The 22,161-nt window shown below is 34.4% G+C and overlaps 1 protein-coding gene across 1 annotated transcript in view; it reads right to left on the bottom strand.

Annotated features, from left to right (window-relative positions):
- TTN (titin) overlaps nt 1–22,161 on the bottom strand; it is a 272,725-nt gene that overhangs the window by 98,165 nt on the left and 152,399 nt on the right. Inside the window, 27 exon segments of the mRNA XM_037850412.1 lie at nt 922–1,188; nt 1,764–1,887; nt 5,420–5,562; nt 6,433–6,559; nt 6,932–7,071; nt 7,163–7,429; nt 8,419–8,685; nt 8,798–9,064; nt 9,192–9,318; nt 9,456–9,595; nt 9,684–9,947; nt 10,068–10,334; nt 10,591–10,854; nt 10,947–11,073; nt 11,380–11,519; nt 11,678–11,953; nt 12,202–12,480; nt 12,648–13,052; nt 13,569–13,622; nt 15,218–15,307; nt 15,554–15,616; nt 16,059–16,151; nt 16,771–16,845; nt 17,773–17,853; nt 19,947–20,015; nt 21,381–21,518; nt 21,887–21,961. Coding sequence (XP_037706340.1) covers nt 922–1,188; nt 1,764–1,887; nt 5,420–5,562; nt 6,433–6,559; nt 6,932–7,071; nt 7,163–7,429; nt 8,419–8,685; nt 8,798–9,064; nt 9,192–9,318; nt 9,456–9,595; nt 9,684–9,947; nt 10,068–10,334; nt 10,591–10,854; nt 10,947–11,073; nt 11,380–11,519; nt 11,678–11,953; nt 12,202–12,480; nt 12,648–13,052; nt 13,569–13,622; nt 15,218–15,307; nt 15,554–15,616; nt 16,059–16,151; nt 16,771–16,845; nt 17,773–17,853; nt 19,947–20,015; nt 21,381–21,518; nt 21,887–21,961 — 4,629 coding nt within the window.

Genomic DNA, 22,161 nt, shown 5'->3' on the forward strand with positions numbered 1-22,161 from the left:
AATAGGCTTGAAGATATGCTCATTGCAGCTAAGCCTTCTTGGAGTGGAGGTAGATGACAAGGGAAAGAAGGAGATCCAAGAAACTACTCTGTCATAAGCTAAAGCAGAGCAACCACAAAGTAGAAAGAATAAAACAGTACAAGATGCATGCAAGCATAATCAAAGCCACTATATTCTAGCTGTAGACAGATGGGAAGCAACTAAACCAACCAAACAAACATTGCACAAAAATACACATTGAAAAAATATCACAGCTGGACAAATGAATGAATGAAAAAATGAGCTAGCATGGCAGCAATTTGACAAAAGATATTTTTCACCAGAGACAGAGGTAATGCTAAAACCATTAGAACTTTCTCTCCAGGGGACTCAAAAAACTCAGGTCTTACCCCATCTTATCCATTCTTATTTTCAGAGATAGAATTATATGAATGGGCTATATCATATTTCAGTGAACCTCTGGATGCTGATTTTCAAGCTGAAATTTCATGCTCATTTTTTTGTTTTTCTCCATGACTGAGAATTCATTTTCCTCCCCCTTCCTTGCCTCCTTCCTCCCTCCTTCCCCTTCCCTCCCTCTCTTTCTTTCTTATGATAGCTTCCTACCTATTGTCTTTTTTTCTCAGTTTATCCTCATCCATATCAGAATATTCTATCATAGGCTGACACCATACAGAAAAAGAGTGTGTTTGTTTACTACTCAGTGCAAAAAATGGAGCAAAGCAAAAATGATTGATCTGTCATTTATTAGGCCAAGATGCAGCATAAGGCTACATGAAAGATCAGTTTAGTCAGTGCTGCTACCCTATGTTGCTAAGAAATGCAGTTAGGTCAAGAAGGGCATGCAAAAAGCGTTTTATGTTGTTGTTGTTGTTGTTATTGAAGAGTTAAAAATGAAAAGTCCTATGTAAGAATACTTACGCACGACATTCAGGTTACAGGAAGTCTTAAAATCCTTAGCATCACAAGTATATGTTTTAATATCCTCTGGGGTACAGCCATGTATAATAAGTTTTCTGACCCTGCCATCAGCAACAATTTCATACTTCTTGTTTTTGAGGATTTCTGTTCCATTTTTGAACCATTTCACCTTAGCATTTTCTCTGGATACTTCACACTCCAATATTGCAGTGGCTTCCTCTTCGACCGTCTGGTCTTCAAGAGGCTGAGTGAATTCAACTGGGGGTTCTGAAAGAATCACACCAATTAGCTAAGGTATTTCTCCTTTCCTTCTCCAAGAGTTTTCAGCACCTCAACTTTCCTCTGGCATCTCCAGGGCTTTTTCGTTTTAAGATTCATTTTGTAAGTTTTGATTCCATTAGGACTTTTCCCTCTAATAATGATATTTTATCATTATTTGTACAAACAGAGGAAAACAGTCTTTCAAAAATATGAAACATCAAGGAAATACCCAACTCTCAGCTAATAAAATTACAGATATCTAATAATTCTTTCTTGAGCTGTTTATTAAATGTCTACTAGAATGTGCAATAAAAGTAAAAGGAGGTAAATCCAAGTAAATCCCATGCTCATCATTTTTGCCTTTTTTTTTTTTTTAAAGAAAAAAACAAAAAACAAACAGTTTGTAAAATATTTTGTTACGTGAAAAAGTAAAATTAGCATTCTGGATATTTGGTGGATTTTACCGAACTACGGTATTTGTAATATGAAAATAATTGAGAGTTGGCATTATTTATGATTTTCTGTATTATATATACATATATACATATACATATATATATATAAATAAATCTTACAATTACCTTTCACAAAGAGGTTGGCTTGAGTTTTGAAATCTTTGGCTCTTAGTTGAACTTCCCCAGCATCTTCTAACTTTACATCTCTCAGGGTAAGTGTATGAACTCTTCCTTCTGAACGTGCGACCACCTAGTTTTTTTTTTTAAAAGAGCACATTTTAAGAATACACGAAGAAGCAATCCTGTATCTATATCTGTCTCTATATCTATATTTAATTCATTTAGGTAAAAAGTTTTAAATAATGCTGGAAGGTAGTTTTATGATAATTTATACACCATATATGCATTTGAAAATGATTGCAACCAATAGTTTGGGATCCTTTAAGGAAATTTTAGGCTTTCATAGTTATTCTTATATAATTAGTAGGCAGCCTTTTATGTTGAATAGCCCAGGCCAATTTCTATTTTATATTTGTGGTCTTTTTGTCTAAATATTTATTTATTTAGACATTCTGCTACCGGGTTTACATATATAAAGGAAAAACTTGGAAAAGCTAAATCATGAAAGGAAGGAGAAAATGATTGAATACGGTAAGCTGAAAGTAAACTTTGTCTTCTAAATGCAGTGTCTGCCATACAACAAGCTAGAATTCTTCCAGTTTTTGATCTTGCTTCCCATATATTTTAGCAATTAAATTTATTTTGCAAACCAATTAAACCTGTGATAAAAATAATAAGTTGATGATTCTTAATTTTGCTCAGAAATGCAAATGAAGATGTTGACTCTTCTTTCCTTTTTATGTGTGTGAGCTTCAGGACTGGGAAAGTCAGGTATTGGTGATACCACTGACAGGAGCATCCTGACAGTAAAGGTAAGAGAATGGAGGATATTCTAGTTCCAGAAGAAGCTGTGCCCTGTCATCAAGACTGACTTCTGAACTGCTTAGGAGACCATTTAGAGCTAAGAATAATGTAAAAGCTTTTTGCTAGTAGAACTATTTATTATATTGTTGTAAAGGAAAGACTTAGGAATAAAATTTCATCTAAAGATGTTTTCCCTAATGAAGAACTGGACATAAATTATTAATATAACTACTTTAGTGATACTGAGGAAGGTTAAAAAAAAAAGAAAAAGGCAACATAAGTAGATAGGAGAGGATAGTTAAAGCATTCCCGGAAACACAGCTCTGGGCACAGTACATGAATGGAAACAAAATTTATTTTTTCTAATGACCTTTTGGTTCAGATTTTGAATATGAAGTTTTGATTTTGATTTTATGGCTATTTTCAAAGGTTTCTTTAAAAGTTTCTTTAAAAGTTTCTAACCTATTTTTTGTTTATCATTAAAATTCCTCTGAAGTTACTCTAGAATAGTGTTACCGAGAACACTGCTGAGAATACAGTCGTTTTCAATAAGCAGCTTGTGTACAATGCACCTTGAATATGTTAAAAAAAGAAAAAAGGAAAACCAACAGCTTCCTTATAAAAATAACCAATGAAACAAATGCTGCAAATTTGTGGGGGATTATAAAAGAATAATGTTATAGATTATTCTTTAAAAATATTGTTAATGGAAACATTGTTATAATACAGTAGGCATTATAACTGTGATTAAACTATTAAAATTTAAATATAAAATTACTAAAGGCCACTTAGGACATAGCAGTCCTTTCTTGGACTGATGGTCAAGAGAAAAAAAATTAACTCGTTTTTACAAGTTTCTCTTCCTATCTTACTTGTTCAATAACCTGTTTTTGTTTGTCTGAGTGTTGTAGTTTTGGAGGCTAAAAATTTTGCAAAAAGTCAAGAGTAAAGGCCTGAATTAAATTGACAATAGCAAGTGTGTTTCAATAGACCCAACTGAAGCCAAACTTGTAAAATATAATAATATGTTTTATTCTGTTTATACTTAAGTTCTTTTTGAAAAGAGGCATTTAAGTAATGTAGAAGCAAGCTTATAAAATGTTGAAATATTTTGGGTGGCTGGAGAAAAGGATTAAAATTCCTCTGCCAAGTGAGACACAAAGGATCCCTATAGAATTATAGTAAAGTAATCCTTTTGAACTCCAGGAGAAAGTTTAGTGATAATAAGAGATTTTTTTTTCAGTAAAATAATAAATGTGAATATGGCTTAAGAGTCTACCTTTAAAATAGCACAATTTTTATATAAGAAATCATGAGACTGATCTTTTAAAAAAGAGCTCTTTATTTGAGCAAAATTAGTAGCAAAATAAAGCAATCTTATTTGTCCTTAAACAGGGTTCCTATTTATAAATCATGAATTTACAGATCTAGAAAGCATCTTGAAAAATCAACCAACTCTCTGTCTTGAGACATGAAAGCAATTAAGCTGCATGTAAAAGGAAGAACGTAGATTTTAAAACTACCAGCTTGAAGTTGGAGATTCTTCATTACCCAGCTCAATATTTAGAAGCCCTCACCGTAAGGAAGGTTTCCTGATATGTAACTTAACTCTCATGCTGCAATTTGAACCTACTGCTTCCTTTTTTATCCCCAGTTAAAGAAAGGAGATGAAATGGTCACCATTGCCCCAGTAACAGGCAAATCTTATATGCCAGGTGACTATTGTTGAATTCCCCTTTGATCGCTTCAGAAAAATATTTCTAGTTTTTTTTTTTTTATTGGTTTTAGAACAGTTGTTCAAAGACATTGCCTTCTAATACTTCTGTCACCCTTGTGGCTCTTTGTTAAACTGAATCCCTTTTAAATTATGTTCCTTTAAGTCTTCGAAGTTTGATTTGTATCAAAGCCTTCACTCCACAATAGATATTATTTCTGAAATACTGAAAAAAAAACATGCCATCGAGTGATGTACTGTTCAGTGCTTTATTTCTAATCTGAACATTTTCTATACATTTTATTTCAAGCATTCAAAATCAAATGGTGAATTATCAAGATAATTTAAACACACATTGTTTTGAGGGGTAAAATACAATTTAGGTAAATTGGTGCTTTTTGTTTGTTTGTTTGCCCTATCTGAATAATCATCTCCTTTTTACTTATGGGTCAAGTGTTGAGCATAGAGAATGTTAGTCAAAGCTAACACTGGGAGCTGGTTATTCATCCAAACTTCTTAAAGTGTATTGGTACATGCATGGGGATAACCACAGAACCCTTCCTTCTTGTCAGTACCCTTAGCTGTACTTTAAATAGTCCACTTGCATTCCAGAATTTGCACAGCTCCAAATACTTGAGGGTTAAAAATAGCTTTGGAGAAATGCTTGAATAGCAAATCTGCCCAGAAGTTATCTCAACTACTTGATCAACGCCCGAAATGGAATTTCAATCCTATACTCTTAATCCCCTTATATGCAGAACACTGGATAGCATGGAAAGAATTAGTCATAAAACTTAATTTGCACCGTTGTTACACAGCACCCAAGAAAAAGTCTGGATCCTTCCTGTTTTCCAGTTTATCAAGCAAACTATCACTGATAGCTAAGAGTATTTGCCTTTTCTTCTAAAACTAAATCTTGATCACATTTTACATTTTAATTTCTACTTCAATCAAAATATCATCACCAACAAATATCTGAAGAATCTGCTTTACAATTTCAGCAGAAATCATACTAGAGTAGGCAAGAGAAAGGAAAGGGTGGAGGAGGGGACATTAGAACAAAGAATAGACAACATACAAGTGAAGGTGGGGGAGCCCGAGAGAAAAAGGAAGGGAAAGACAAAGCAACCGAACACCTTTTTACCTTATCGCTGGGCTCTAGTTTCTTCCCTTTGAGGTACCATTCCACTGGGATATCCTCATAAGAGAGCTCGCAGTCAAAGGTGGCTGTTTCCCCTGCGGTCACTGTGACATCCTTCAGAGGCCTCAGAAGGCCAATTACTCGTGCTTTGAGAGAGGAAGGAAACATCTTTGGATTACTCATGTTATAATTCCACAAGAATGAATACAGACTTAATTCTTAATCTCCACGGCTGCTTTCTTCAAGAAGGAAGGAGACGTGGAACCGGCCATTATTCCCATGTGAATGTGACCTTGTGGTGCCGAGAAGGGGCAGATCTGGTGGGTGGATGGTGGGTATTTGTAGGGGCTCTTTTGTACTGATGTACAAGGTCAGCGAGAAATCTGTGCTGCATCTGTCTCTCTGCCAAGCCTCAAGTTCCTCTTGCTACATAAGGTCTGTGGCTTCCAAAATAACTAGGACTCTGATTGGAAGAGGACAAGGGCCTCTCAATCACATAGCCTGTCCATGTCCGTCAAACACTTTACACCTTCTAAAAATGTTAGCCTAATGCTCCCCACCTCCTTTCTTAAGTCTTAAGAGCCCACACAGCAAAGTTTTTCTTTATACTGCTACAGCCACTTGAGTGATGTGGTCTTTAAGGGTTCTGAGGTAGATTTTTATTCTATGTATATCTATTTCTATTTCAATCAAAATATCATCACCAACAAATATCTGAAGAATCTGCTTTACAATTTCTGCAGAAATCATTCTACTCTCTATGGAAGGATTACAAAGTAGGAAAATCTGACCTGCTTAGTTTTCTTATACAAATGGCAAAATGAATTAAATTTCCAAAACTTAAGACTCTGAACCACTTCCATATTAGAAACTCAAAAAAGTAAATACAAGACAGCCAGTTTTGGTACCTTAATAATTTCCTCTAATTAATTATATTATTTCAATTAATTTCACAGACATTCATTTTTCTGAAAAAGTACATTATTTAATTTTCAGCAGAAATCCAAAATACTTACGTTTAACTCGGAGGTGGGCACTAGATTTAGCATTGGCAGCTTGGAAGTCCACTCCACCAGCCTGGTCCAGGCGGCAGTTGTGCAAAATAAGGAAGTGTGCTTTACCTTCTTCCTTAATCTCACAATCCTGTACCGAAGAGAGAATAAGTTTCATAGGAAACGATTTCTTTGGGAATTTTCTTAAGAATATAATATCTTAATTTAAGGAACTTTTTTTTGTGTGAAGTAAAGCTCACAAGTGCCATCATGAAAGCACTGTATAGTTCTGAACGAACTAGCAAATCACAATCTCCAACTTTATACTTACTATGCTAGATCAAAATGGTGCAAGTGTGCCTGTCCAAGCCCATTTGTAGGCCCTGTTATCTCTTTGACTTAGGGTCTGATAGAGATCCTGACTCCGTGTTTTAAATGCCCTGCAAGCACTCTGACTTTTCGCCGGCCCTCTCCTATTTCACACAGCACCTCTACGTGTTGACAAGTTCAGAAATATCCTTACCGGTGTCTGGAGTAGGGCCTCTCCCTTCAGTTTCCAGATGGCATGGATATCATCTTCTGAGATTTCAGTTTCAAAGCGGGCAGTCTCAGTCTCCATCACCTCCACACTGTGCAGGGGCCGCACAAGTTTAATTTCCCGATCTAGATAAGTGAAGGATCAACATGTGCCATTAGCCTCTTGCAAAGGTAACCGCAAGAGCTTCAAGTGTGAAACTCATCAAAATGTCCTTACCCTCAATGTTAAGCTTTCCTGAAGTCTTATCTGTCCCACAGTCACAGGTGTACTGCCCAATATCTGATTTCAAGGCTTTCTTTAGGATTAACATGCGCTTCTTGCCATCTGCCTTAATAGCAACATCTTTAGATGGCTCTATTTCCTTCCCATCCTTAAACCATTTCACTGGTGCATCTGCTTTGCTAATTTCACACTGTAGAATCACTTCATCTTTCTCTACAGCAGTTTGATCTTGAAGCTTTCCTGTAAAATATGGATCTCCCTCTGCAAGTAAAGCATAAGTGAAAAAATTTTGTTAACACTTAGGGAAACGACAGTCTCTTGGAAAGATTAAGAGGCTGCTGAGTTCTGGGTATCTTTAAAAATTATACCAAAGTGTTCACTCATTTAACATGTTTATGTTCATAAAGGAGTTCTCTAAATGTTATAAAAGGAATCGATGCTTGGGATTTATCGAGATTGAATCCATCTATATAAATTTTGAAGTATTTTATCAACAGTAGTTTGAAAGACACTGAAAACTTGCTTTTGATTTAATTATGGGTTCCTTCAATAATCGGCTAAATTTCTAATTTCTTAGCAACTCTATTACATTTGGTTTACCTTTAAAGGTTCACATCATTAGTTTTTTTAATCAATTAATAGTTTGCCTGTAATAGTGTCTGTACATGTAGACTTCATATCTAATCTGCTTCCTCACTGATATTAAGGGGACAAGAACAACAATGAGGTTTATTAATATATGTTCTGTCTGTCTTGTCCTCTCTTATTAGAAACTTGAAAAATGTCTCTCTGAAATAATTTTGGTAAGTAAGGTGGTAGGACTCAATAGTTAAGAGTTTGAAGTTCTGATTTTAACTGGCTACTTTGTGGGCCTGAGCTAGAATCTTTATATCTCAAAGTCCTCATATGTTTTGGGCAGAATATGTTTTAGAAATGTTTGAAAACATAGGTAATAGATTCTTAAGGATGGTGCATTTTTTTCTTTGCATTTTTGATTTTGAAGTAATTTCAAATATACAGGACAGTTGCAAAAATAATGCAAAACCCATACAAAGAACTCCATCATACTCCCACCGTCCACCTCCATATACCCAGATCCACCAATTAACATTCTGACACATTTGGACATGGGCTGTTTTCATGCAGTTTTTCATGCTTTATAGCATTTAGGAGACTATTTTTATAGTAGGTACTCCACAAATTTCTGCTGAATTTAATGCAATAAAATGAACTTTAATAAAAGCACACACCAAGGACAGTGAGTTTCGCTTCTGAGCTTAACCCCATAGCTTCTACTTTAATTTGGGAGGTGTCATCAATAGAGAGGTCTCTGAATGTGATTGAATGGGTTTTCCCTTCATCATCCATTGAGACCAGCCTGGTGGTATGTAGGCGCTGGTCATTCTTGAACCATTTAACTCGGATGTTATCATGGGAGAGCTCCACAGTAAACACAGCACTTTCCCTCTCTTTGGCTGTTACATCCTTGAGAGGGGTGAGGAATTTGAGTCGAATTCCTATCAAGGAAAAAAAAATCTCATTAATTCCAGCACTTTAAGGAGGAAGTATAAAAATAAAAGCAAAAAATAAGTAAATAATTTCAAGAGTGGCCTGATAAAAAAGACGTACCTTCAATGATCAGCTTGCCACTTGTGTGCTTATCTTCAGCTTCAAATATGTATTTTCCTTCATCGTCAAAGGCAGCTGACTTGATCACCATTGAATGCCTGGTGCCATCCTTTATAAGCTCAATTTTGTCATCTCCTGTGATTTCCTGGGTTCCTTTTAGCCAACGGAATGTTTTGGGCTCCCTGGATACTTCACACTCAAACTTGGCCTCATCCTTCTCAAAGACTTTAACATCACTGAGAGGTGTGATGAAGATGAGTGGTAATTCTGAAAAAAGAATACGGTGTGGATGAAATCAGAAATACGCTTCCATCCATGACCCCTGATCAATTCAGGGTTTTAAAAGGAAGTCTTGAAAAGAAAATGGAAAGGGTGGCTGACAATTAGAGCATACCTTTCACTTTCAGTTTGGCTGCAGATTTAGCATTGGCAGCTTGGAAGGAAACTTCTCCTGTCATATCTAGCTGACAGTTATAAAGGACCAGTACATGCTTCTTCCCATCTTCAATTATTTCACAGTCCTATAAGGAGTGAGGGTGAGAAGGAAAGACAAAGAACATAATTTTCATATATTGTTATTCCTACAAAATTACTAAGATATTTTATACCAGAAATGTATCTTTTTTTTTCACCCTAAACAACCAAGCAAACAACTCACAGGGGAAGCAGTTAAAGGTTCTCCTTTTAACTTCCACTGGCCATGAACATCTGGTTCAGAAAGTTCAATTTCAAAGCGGGCTGTTTCACCAACAAACAATTCTACTCCATACAGGGGTTTTTCCACTTTTATTAGTCGAGCTGAAATTATACCAAGTGATATTAATGTGATTGAACAAATAAACCACAAGTTCAGAAAGGGCAAATTTTAGATTTTTGAGCAACTCACCCTCAACAGCAACATTTGCTTTCGTCGTGTCTGTTCCACAGTCACACACATATTCGCCTTTGTCTTTAAGCTCTGCCTTTTTGATCTTTAAGATGCGCCACCGGCCATCTGTCTTGATAGAATGTTTGGGGGAGGGTTCAATCTCTTCACCATCTTTGAACCATTTCACTGGTACATCTTTGCTCACTTGACACTTCAGAATAATCTCATCCTTCTCGACTGCAGTTTTGTCATGTAATTGCACAGTGAAGTAGGGATCGGCCTCTGTAAAAAAAAAAATTCAGCAGATAATCAGAACATAAAAACTAAAGTTTATTAAAGAATAACAGGTTGCAAAATATTTAATTACTACAAAAAAATGGCTATCCAGGTGGTCACATTTACCTAAGACCTTTAGTTGTGCTGTGGAACTGAGGTCCTTGACTTGAGCCTTGATCTGGGATATATCGTCCAGTGTTACTTCTCTCATTTCCAATTTGTGAGTTTTACCCTCAGAAGAGAAGAGCACAGTTCTGCTTGTGTGGAGTTTGACATCATTTTTGAACCAGACTACATGCATTTTTTCATGAGAAAGTTCACAAACAAAAGTTGCTGTTTCACCTTCTTTTACTGTTTGATCTTCAAGAGGTGATATGAATTTCAATCTTATACCTGCAGTGGAAGCACAGATAATATGCTCAGAAACACAATGTACCTTCACAAACATTCCACACAAACTGGCCTGGGTGAAAAGGACCCATTTCACGTGGAATGTATTTACTCATCTTTTCAAAGAGGGCGTATGTGAGAGTACAGTGATGGTGTTGATGGTCACATACAACTTTTACAATTTGGTGTCCTATCTTTAAAGTCATGTATTTATGTGCCTGTGTATGGGATGTTACAGTCGGCTCTTGTCGGCTCTCACCTGTAACAAATAATCGTGCTGAGGTCTTCTTTCCATCCACCTCTGCAGTATAGACCGCTTCGTCATCAAAATGAGAATTATTGATAACAAGAATGTGTTTCTTTCCATCGGCAATGATATCAAATTTGTCAGATGCCTTGATTATATCAGGTCCTTTATACCATACAACATTTGCCTCTCGTGTGAGGACACATTCAAATCGAGCCTGTCGCCTTTCTGGAACAGTGACATCCTTCAGGGGCACAGCAAAGTCAAGTTCGATTTCTGAAAATCAAACATAAAGAATTAGGTTTTCAGAATGTAGAGAGACATGAAATGAACTTGAGTCCAATTCATGAGTCCTAAAAGCACATTACCTTTTACTGTCAGAATGGCAGTTGTAACTGCATTAAGTGCCTGGTAAAGGACTTCACCGGCTTGGTCCAGTTTGACTTTGTGCAAAGTTAAGAAGCGTTTTCCACCTTCTGCTTTGATTTCACAAGTCTGAAAACAGAAGTTTAGTTAGCATTTGGATGAGATGAATTCCCTAGAGGACAGACATTTCAGATGGAGATTTCTGTAGATTTTTAAAAATTACCACCAATAAAAGTAAGCAAAACATTCTACCCTAAAATTTAAAAGAATTATCCAAGCTGTCCACCAATAGTGTCTTAAATTTCTTCCTCACTTTGAGCTACTCTAGAAGCCCAAAGTAACTTGATTATTACTGAACCAAAATGAATGTCAAACCGAATATATAGTATATAGTTATTTTATATAATTAACAACTTAAAATGAAGAATTACTCACAGGTGAGGGCCTTAGAAGTTCTCCCTTCAGTTTCCATTGTCCAGGAATGTCCTCCTCCGAGATTTCAGTATCAAAGCTCGCACTTTCTTTCTCATAAATGGTAACATCCTCTAGTGGTTTAAGCAGTTGAACCTCACGATCTGTATTGGTCAGAAGGAAATACCATAGTGCTTAATGAATGCTTTGCTTTCATTTTTTGTTTTGTTATTTTGCCTTATGCATACCCCCAAATTATCTTTCAGAATATCTTGAAGATAGATAGGATATTTAGAATACCTAAAAGATAAGATTTTTATACCTCCAATTGTCAGCTTTGCAGGGTATCTTTTCCCTTCAATTTCCACTGCATATTCATCAATATCTTCTGGCACAGCATTCTTAACTTTGAGAAATAGATGATTTCCGTCTCTCAGTATTTCAGTCTTATCAGTTGGTTCCAAGGGGATTTCATCATATCCTTTGAACCACTTAATGTTTGGAGTATCCCTTGCTAACACACAGGTGAAAAGAGCTGTCCCTTTGGGTTTCACATGCTGATCTCGTATGGGTTTCACCAGCCAATCTCTAATGACTTCTGTATGAAAGTGAGGTCAGAAAAATGATTATTTCCTGAACAAGTAATAGAAATAACTTCCTTAGTAAATTTCAGAAATAGAAAAAAATTCTCAAAACTGGTCATAACTAATCTGCTACGATATACTGATATTCTGCCTTAGATAACAAATAACACTTCTGATATTCCAATACTGGGAAACAAAGTTCTATTTTTCATTTTGTTAGCATGATAATAAGCAGAACAAAATTGACCAGCAAAGTACTAACCTACTACTTTTACGCAAGATGAACATTCCAGGTTGTTGGCATTTTCCACAAATACTGTGTATGTTCCAGCATCGGTATCATCTGCATCATTTATGGTCAGTGTATGCATCAAACCAATGATGCCCGGGACAATCCTGCCGGGTTTCTCTACCACAATCTTCCCATCCTTCCTCCAGACCACATTGCGCTCTTTGTTTAACTCACAGCTCAGGTACAATGGCTGTCCTCTGACCACTGTAACTTCCTCTTCAAGCGTTTTTACAAAACGCACTGGAAGTTCTGTGGAGAATTTCAGTATTAAAAAACCGCAGACACTTTTCAATAGATAAACACGAATGAAATAAAGTTTGGAAATAGAGGGATTTTGCCTAAAACTATAATAAAAGTGGCTACCGCGGTTTATGATGTTAGTTAACACAGACCATGTTCATGAGACTGGAAATTACCTTCTACAATCAGTTTAGCTGCAGAGGTCTTCTCTTTATTTCCCAAGCGTAAAACACAGGTGTATTCGCCAGCATCAGAAAGCTGAACATCCATGATATGCAGCTTTCTGTCTTTACCATCTGCGATGAACCTGTGTTTTGGACTCTCACGGATATTGCTTCCATCTTTCATCCAGCTTGTAATTGCAGTGGAGGGAGAGACTAAACATTCAAAGATTGCAGAAGAGCCAATTGACTCTGCTTCTGTCAAGACGATGTCTTTCATTTCTTTCACAAACTTCAGTGGCACAGCCTTTAGCTGGTAGGTGAAAGGGGCTTCATCGGGAAGTGGTTTCTCCCCACCACTTCCTGGTCTTAATTTCTTCCTTTCGGCTTCTATCGGTGAAGGCGTCTTTTTGGCTACAGCTAATTCAAAATGAAATGAAAAGTTAATTTGGCTGCCTCTGGATAAAACCAGCGACAGAAGACCAGTGTTAGAAGACAACAGAAAATTAGACTGGGCAATTGAAAGTTCAACTGAATTTGTACTGCTTTCTTTCAGAAAGAAAGAATGAGATGGCATAAGGAATCCATGAACAACAAATGCTATTCATTTGCTCAAGTTTTAATCCCACATATAAAGAATCCAGATTACTGTCTAATTATTTTAGCTGTCATGCATAAAGATGACATATATGAAAAATGAACTAAGAACTTACAGGGTTTATTCGGCTAATATGTAGTTGGACCTATCTATAATGCCCAGTTGAATAATTATTGGAGTTGTATTACTTGAAACACCAGAAGACTTACTAGCTTTTGCAGAATCAGTTAGAAACAATTAAGATTATTATAAATTTTGAATTATTTTTCCTTGAGTGCAATGTTTGGGAATTCACAGAGTAAAAGTTTTCAATACAGATTCGAGGGAGTTAATCTCACCTTTGATGGGACCTTTGGGCTTGGCAGCCTCCTCTTTAGGAGGTGCTTTAACTTCTGAAATAAAAAGAAAATTCGGCATTTAAACAATTTTCAGACTTATTTCATGCTCAACACTAAGACATGCAGGGTGAGTCATGCTCTTTATTATAAATATTCATACATAAAAGAAGTTGGTTTTATTTATATGACTTCTATGGAGAATACTTCAATATTTCCCAGAAGGAATATTCTGAGGTCAATGTGACCAAGCTAAATCGTCTGCAAATTTAGGAGTAAAAACATTCTTTCAGCAAGTACCTTTATTTTCCTCCCATTTCTGGAAGGTTTACTCTTGCTTTGTGGGGAAGAGTTTTACTCTTGTCTAGTTATACAAAGTATTTTATATGTTTATGTAAGTGGGTAGATGATTCACTGACATTGTTATTATCAACAAGGAATCTGCAGGCTAAAAGGAAAATGGCACAGAAGCTACCAACAGCCTTTCTTTTTTGTGTTTAAGCTGAGCAGACAGATAAATCCAGGGAAGACTAAGAAAGGATAAACGTACTACACATATTTTGGTTGCATTAAAAAATATCCCTTAATTAGACAATGAACTAAGGTTTCTTACATTTAGGGTTTAATTCAGTTACTAATGCTGGAGTAGCATAAACTATAGAACCTATTATATATAGCTTCAGCCCCCAGGGATAAGGGAAAAGAGCTTTATTTTTACACATATTTATTAAGCCCAGTGGTTGTCCATTACCTTCTTCTGAACTAAGAAAGGTACCGCATTGAAGTTGAAAAAGTTTAAAAGTAAGAATAATGCCAAAATCATAAATAAGAGTGACAAAATTTGTTAACATTAATATCTAAATTAATCAACATTTAAAAGAACATAGGGTATCCTGACATGGCATTAAACACAATAAAAATCCAAATATTTCTAGAGTGCTTACTATGTACCAGGCACTCTGTTTTACATCTATTTAGTCCTCATAATAATCCTATGAGGTAGAAGCAATTATTATTCTGATTTTACAGACTAGGGAATTAAAATTTAGAGAGTTTAAGTAACTTTCCCAAGGGCGAATAGCGAGGATGTGTATTTAACAATGATCAATAAATACCAAATTATTTTTGGTTTTGGAATTATAACCTAAGTGATGAAACAACCAAATGGTTGACTTACAGCTGATAAGTATCTTAGGTTTGAGAGAGCCATACTACTAAACTAGTACATTTAAGAAAAATGTTAATGATCTAAATCCTTGTAGTTAAAGGCTGAACTACGTGGTCTTTATTAAAAATGAGAAATGATTCCTACAGGATTCAAGGCAAATTTGAAGCTCATGGAATCCTATATGTATATCCTCAGGGAGTGTCTGTCTGTCTCCCTAATGTTCATCAGCCCTGAGCACATTCATTGCTTAATCCCAAAGGTAAATAAAAGAAATGATGTGCATTCCAATGAAAATACAATGTGCACCCAATGGTGACAGACAGGTGGTAAAGGATGTTGGAGGAAAAAAAAAACAAATAAATCCCTACCAAAGAAATGATGGCTGTGTTTCAACATATAGAGAGGTGGAGTTTCAATCTAGTATGAATACTTTTATTAAGCCACCAGAAAAAAATAAACAAAAAGAAAACTCCAAGATAAATACCTGCTTTCTTTCCAATCACTGGAACTTTCACTGGGGCAGCAATGGGAGTTGGCGCAGGTTCCACAGGAGGTGGTTTGATGATTTTCACTTCTGTAGAGAGATGTCCATTCCATTAAAATATCCATTTGTCATTTCCTAAAACCTAACTTGGTGGCCTATTTGCCTTTCTGATTTCAATCTTCAAATAACTAGTTTTTCAGAGAACAATATATTAAGCATATTGAAACAAATCATTTGATGTATATTGTCTTTTATCTGCTTTTTCTTATTAAATATAAATTATTTCTGTGACATGTGAAGGAATGTGCTGCTGGTGTTGAAGACAAGCTTGCTTACCAGGTTCAGGCTTTGGCTTTGGTTCAGGTGCAGGGAGAGGTATTGGTGGCTTAATTTCAGGCACTAAAATAATTTATGGTAATACACAGGTTAACACAGTATTTCTTGAAGATTTTTTAAAGTCAAAACCAAAATTAAGACTTAAAATATCTTGGAAGATATTAGAATATATACTCATATAGTCATCAAATCAAGTATTTGATCCAAGTTTTTCCATTTTAAACAACATATCTGGAGAAAATAATGAAGCAATTTTATTGGTTTTAATGTTGTTATTCATCTCATTTCCACAAATACATTTCTCTCTAGCGTTTAAAATGTAGTAATTCATTTAACAACTGGGTGATTATTAGCCAATTGCACATGAGAGTAAAATTGTGAAGTGAATTAAGCTGCATGTGATAACCAGATTAAGACGTGTTCAAATCTTAATGCCAGTGTAATAACATTTTAAATGATGCATATTAGCATTTTTAGAGACAAGAAAGTGTCAGTAGGTTTGTACCTTTCACTGGTTCAGGAATTTTCCTTTCCTTTTTCGTAACAGGGACTGGAGGTGCCTCAACTTCTTCAGCAGGTTTTGGAGGTGGTTCTGGCACTAAGGTAAGTTTATTTTGTAGAGTTATTTTAAGAATTTAGTATTTTGAAGTAAACTGATCTGAAATATCAGATCAAACAATTTATTTTTCAAAAACTCTATTGATGAGTTTTTAAGAAAATCTTATATTCTCTGAATTGACTTCTATTTTCTCTTCTTGACTCTGCACCAGTTTATTTATTTATTTTTATTCTATCTCCTTGTGCCACTATCCTCTCCCCCAATCAGTTCTCCCCTTCTAAATCACTTCTATAATACTTCCCAATATCCCTTTGGCAATAGATTAATGATAAAAGTCAACCCACTTTTCAAAAGCCCTATATTTTATGAAACATTTGCTGACTCCCTCCCATAAAGTTATTCTGTAGCCAACTTGAAGATTTCCACTAGTGCAGAACTTACGTGGCCAAGTCAGAATGCAGTGCAAGGAAATACATGAATGGATTTGGGAATTATAAAAATATTTAAACAGAAAGCAGACAATGGAAAACACAGACTATATTACAGATGAAATATGAAGTTATGTTTATATTTATCTCCATTCATGTTTACAAGATAAACCTTTTAAGTGTCCATTTTGTTAAAAGATAATTTCACAAATTGTCACTTAGATTCCTACCTGCAGGTTTTTTAATTTTTTCTACTTTTTTAGGTTCTACTTTAGGTTCTTCTTCTTCTGGTTTCTTTCTTAGGACTTAAAAGACAAAAAGGTTTATATGTAAACCAAGACAAACTAATGAAAGATGTTGAATAAGCTTGACAAATGCAAATAATATAAAAAGCAAGGAAAATGAAAAGCATGCAACCTAATGGACTGGGACATTAGTATTTACACTAAAAATACTTTTATTTTCTTAAATCAAAAAGTTGCTATATTAATTAGAATAGCACTCAGGGGCATTTTAAATCTTTCAAGATAGAGAATCTATTCAGAGACAAGTCTGTGGCAGAAATGGCCCAAACACAAAATGAATAATTTAAATAGCAACAAATTCTCATAATAATTCAGTGTTTATAATTCAATGAGAAGAGGATTATTTAAATAAGAAATATGAAGGTTACCTGAGTATAAATATTTAAAGAAAGGTAGGCTAGAGATCAGTAATTTTATGTGAAGACCATGTTAAGAGTTTGATTCTTCTTTCAAATACCTTGCTTCTAATTCTTTAATATTTTATTAGTAGGAAATAAATGTTCAGCTTTTTAAAAATGTTACTTATTAGTTTTGGTGATCCTGTATCACACTTAAAACTAAATACTGCATTTAGGCTTCTATTGTTTGGTGTAATATAAAGCATTTAATAAGTTTGGAGTATTGACTACATAATTTGATTAGGAAAATGACAGTCATGGTCATTGTTATTAGTTTACACTATTATCAATTTAGTTATGTCTAGTAGCATTGTGATTTTCAAAATATTATGAATGCTCACAAAATTTCTGTCCTCTTTGAAAAGATATTTGGAAATGATACCCTTTAAATTTTCAATGCAACTACAAATGAATTTTGGTAAACAGAGAATCTAATTCATAGGAAACCAAAGGACAGAAATACTTTGTAGGCTTTCCAGTCTATTTTTTATATACTTAAAGTTGATATGATGGTTGAAAAATACTATACCGCTTTTCAGAACAACTTCTTCCTTTGGTGGAGGTTTAGGTTCAGGAAGTAATTTGCGAACTTTCTTTTCAGCTCCAGGCACTTAAAAGAATATGATTTCAAAATTTGAAGTAAATTCACATAAAAACTAAATTTCAACAAGAAAAATTTCTCTCCCCAAATTAGCTAACTATGGTATATCAAGTAACAATTTTTGTTGCATGTAAGTTATTACAGGATTTAAAAGCAAATAATGCACTTCAAGTTATTTCTTCTGCAAATATGTACATAACCTCATGATGAAATTCAATTACATTAACTACAGGCAAATATATTCATCTTAAATGTGTAGAAAATGTTCTACACCAACTTCATGAATTTTTCATCAAATTAGAGGGTTCCTGAGGTCATCTTTGCCATAATCTACAATTTTAGATTGCCCACTTCTATATGGTATCTTCATCATTAATTACATTAAAATTGTATTGGCAGGTGGTAGCATCATCATAAAGTCTTCTCCACTGACAGGAAAAGAAAGGCAAGGGATCCAGTTAATTACCTTGATGTTGGTGAAGGGCCATATCTCACTTTCTGAACAAAAGAGGATTATCTTTTTTTAAAGTTTCCTTTTTGAAATAATACTAATGTTTTATTTGTTCATTTGTATGGTACCTTAATTTCTTAGATATTTCTATAAACTCTCCCTTAAAAAAGACATTTATAATTCATTAAATAGTTTTACATGGTAAAGATAACCTTGTTTAACTTCTTAAAAATCTAAATTTACAAAGGGATAATATATAAAGATTATATTTTAAATAATAATTTTTTCTTAATATCAAATATTTTAAGTAAAAATTTCATAGTTAAACATTAAATTTTTTATCCACGATAAATTATGCTGGCATTTAAAACTATTTATAGCTACAATACTCTCAATGGGTAATCATTTTCATTGATTCAACTTGGAGAGTACCAACATCAAGCATCTAATTAATATGAGTTGGGATGTATAACATACATTTCTTTTATTTACACAATGGACATAGTGAAAACATAACATATCTGTGAATTTGTTTTTATTATTATTTTATTTTTAAGATCTTACTGACTTTTGAGACTCAGGTGCAAAGACACATTGTAGCTATTATTTTCAAAGCCACTACCTGCCATTATATGCCATTTTAATGTTCATAAGTGGCTTTGTAATAATTGTTTACCAGCTAATTTCCATGGTAACATTATTCTGTAATCTCCATTTATAAATTAGGAGATGCATATTCAGTGGATGATTTTTTCCAAAATCCCATAGTGAATCAGCAACAGACCCAATTTCTGATTCTGGACATGTGTTGGTGGTAACTTAAACAGAACACTGCTATTAACAATACTGACTATAAAAATTAACAATTTTATTTTTAATAGAAGTTTTACAGGCTTTGTGATTTATTTACTTATTTTAGGATCTAATTTTATATAGGGAAATACTGTTTAAAGAAAAATAAATTTTGAAAAATGAACAGCAATGAAAATGGAAATTTCCTACAATATGAGATCTGTACACCTGAGAGGCATTCTTGGAGCCAGTGAGAAGACTTTTGCACCTGAGTCTCAAAAGTCAGTAAGATCTTAAAAATAAAATAATAATAAAAATTCACAGATATGTTTTCACTATGTCCATTGTGTAAATAAAAGAAATGTATGTTATACATCCCAATTCATGATTAAATTCCTACTGCAAGACTCAAAGGAATGAGGAAAACCTTCAATCCTTATAGATCATTTTATTATAGAAGACAGGTATGGCTTATTTTTAGTGCTTATAAAATACTAGCTAAAATGCTGTTTTTCAGGTGAAATGCTAAAGCTTTCTACTATCAGCTCCCAGCATTTTAACCCAAGATGTCTCCTGATATCAGCTTTCAGCTAACTAGTAAAGTTTGATATTTTTAAGTTTGGGAAAATTCAAGAAGACATATGTGGATAGGACAAAGATAAACAATATCTATTCATATAACGTACAAAATTGATGAGAGACGAAGCAACACTCATGAGCCACAAAAATACAAGAAATGAATGAGACTACTATGATAATTTTTGGGAGGGTTGCAGGGAACTTTCAATGCAGGCAGGAAAAGCAAGGAGTCAGATGAAGGGATACTGCACATGGATGCATTTTCCAGACTGTGAAATACCTTTCAGAGGTTTAAGCTCCACTTTTTCTGGAACCTCAGGTTTCTCAGGAACTTTTTTCTTCGGAACAGCTTTAAAGAATAGGATCTTAGTTTTATCATTTGTATATTTAAACTAATCTGAAGCAAATGATTAAATTCCTACTGCAAGACTCAAAATCAAGCTTTGCTAATAATCAGAAAACACTAATAACAACCAAGAACAGCCACCAAAGAACACAGAAGCAGCATTCAAACCATGAAAATAGATTGCAGTTTTACTCCAAGTTAAGTAGTAAATTAAAGACTAGCTAAGAAAGAAGATAATTCTTGTTCTGCACAGGAGGAAAAAATTTTACTTTGAATATGAATTTTACATTAAGGAAATGTAATTAAGTGTCTGACCTCATGGAGTTTCAATCAACAGACGGACGGCCTTTTAAGAGATGCCTGCCTATTCCGTGTAAGCCGGATTAAAATGCCAGAAGGTCCCCCTACTGGGCAGGAGGGTTGTAGAGGGGCAAAAGTCACCAGAAGAAATATCTCACTCTGGAAGATTTTGACTTTGTAGATATATAGGTAAATATGCGGTAAGTGCTCATCTAATTTTATATCTAGATTATTTTCAGAATGGAAAATCCCATAACAAGACAAGTTTTTATTAAAAATAAAAGAATAATATATTTTTATAAGTTTATTTCTACTTTTAAAGATGTTGATATTTAAAAAAACTAAGAAATATTGCATTAATTCAAATTAAAATCACAAAAAGAATGAAGGGAAGTTTAACAATGGGAAGAGATGCTGGAAGTCAAATGTGTTCAAAACCACTCTTTCCAGCTACCCTGAGAACCACCACAGGACACAATTAGGATTTTTTTAAGTTGCAAAAAAGAAAAAAATGAGAAGCAGTAGCAGGTCTTCCATAAGCTTTCCTTTTATGGACAGTATGTACACAAGCACATATTAGATACTGGACAACATAAATATATTACTTATATATTTAAAAACACAAGAAATTATTTAAGAACAAAGTTTTAGCTTTTATATACATTTGTTACTGCAATATTAAAAATATCATGCAAAGATTTCTTACACATTCCACATGCATAAGCCCTCCAAGGTATACATAGCAATCAGACTGTGAAACCAGAAAACCTTTTCTCCCAACTCCATGTAAGAAAGTTAGTTGGACAGCTGCTTGTACCCAGATATCATAAGCTGAAGCTAAAAATGCACTTTCAAACATTTGGGGCAGAAGGCATGGCTTGACAAGGCAACCCAGGGCCTCTGGGGCAGCAGAGACACAGATCTCTATACAATTCATGCATATAATAGCATGATAATGTCTAAAAACACACACTTCCAAAAGTAAGATAATCCTTGCAAATACCATTTTGAATGACTGCATAGAGGTTTGAAACAGATTAATAATATTTTGGAAGTGGCCTTCTATACCTTTAAGTTGAAATATTTTCTCCTTCACATCTTCTTTGGGTGGAGCAGGAGGAGGAGCTGGGGGCCTTGGTTTGAGTTTTGGTTTCTCAATAACCTTCTTTTCAGGTTCAGGTTCAGGTTCAGGTTCAGGTTCAGGTTCTTGAAAACAGTATCGCAGGAGTGTCAGTAGATATTTTAAATTAGAAATTTAAATTTATATGAGTATAATATACATTTATATATTTGAAGTAAAAAGTTTTTTTTTTTTAAAAGATACGTAAGATCAATGTCCAACATAAAACAAATATGAACACTGGTGCACAGAGAATGAGAAATATAGCAAAGACATCAATAAAAACAACAAAGGAAGCATCCAGATAAGCCACATTTGACATGAAATAAACAGTGACGTTTACATGGAAACATAAGAATGAAGGGCACACACAAAACAAACATAAACCGTATACATTTCAAGATGAAGAATGCTCTATGTGAAGGTGAAGATTTAAGTCTGATTAACTGAATACCTTGTACTGCTATTTCTTCTGGCTTTGGTTCAGGTTCAGGTTCTTCTGCCTCAATATACTTTTCAATTTCGTGTTCTTTAAAGAATGTTGACAAAGGAGATTGTAAAGTTCTTCATAAACATTCACACAAATTTCACATGGATGCAAAGGTTACAATCACACAATTTAGGCAATTCATTTGAATAGAGAAAGAGGTAAGATTTCCATTTTCTTTTACTTGAACTTTCTAATAAAAACAAGTTTATTTGAGGGATGTTGATGGTGATGAGGCAACT

The sequence above is a fragment of the Choloepus didactylus genome, chromosome 9, assembly GCF_015220235.1.
Source record: "Choloepus didactylus isolate mChoDid1 chromosome 9, mChoDid1.pri, whole genome shotgun sequence".
NCBI classification, from domain to species: Eukaryota; Metazoa; Chordata; class Mammalia; order Pilosa; family Megalonychidae; genus Choloepus; species Choloepus didactylus.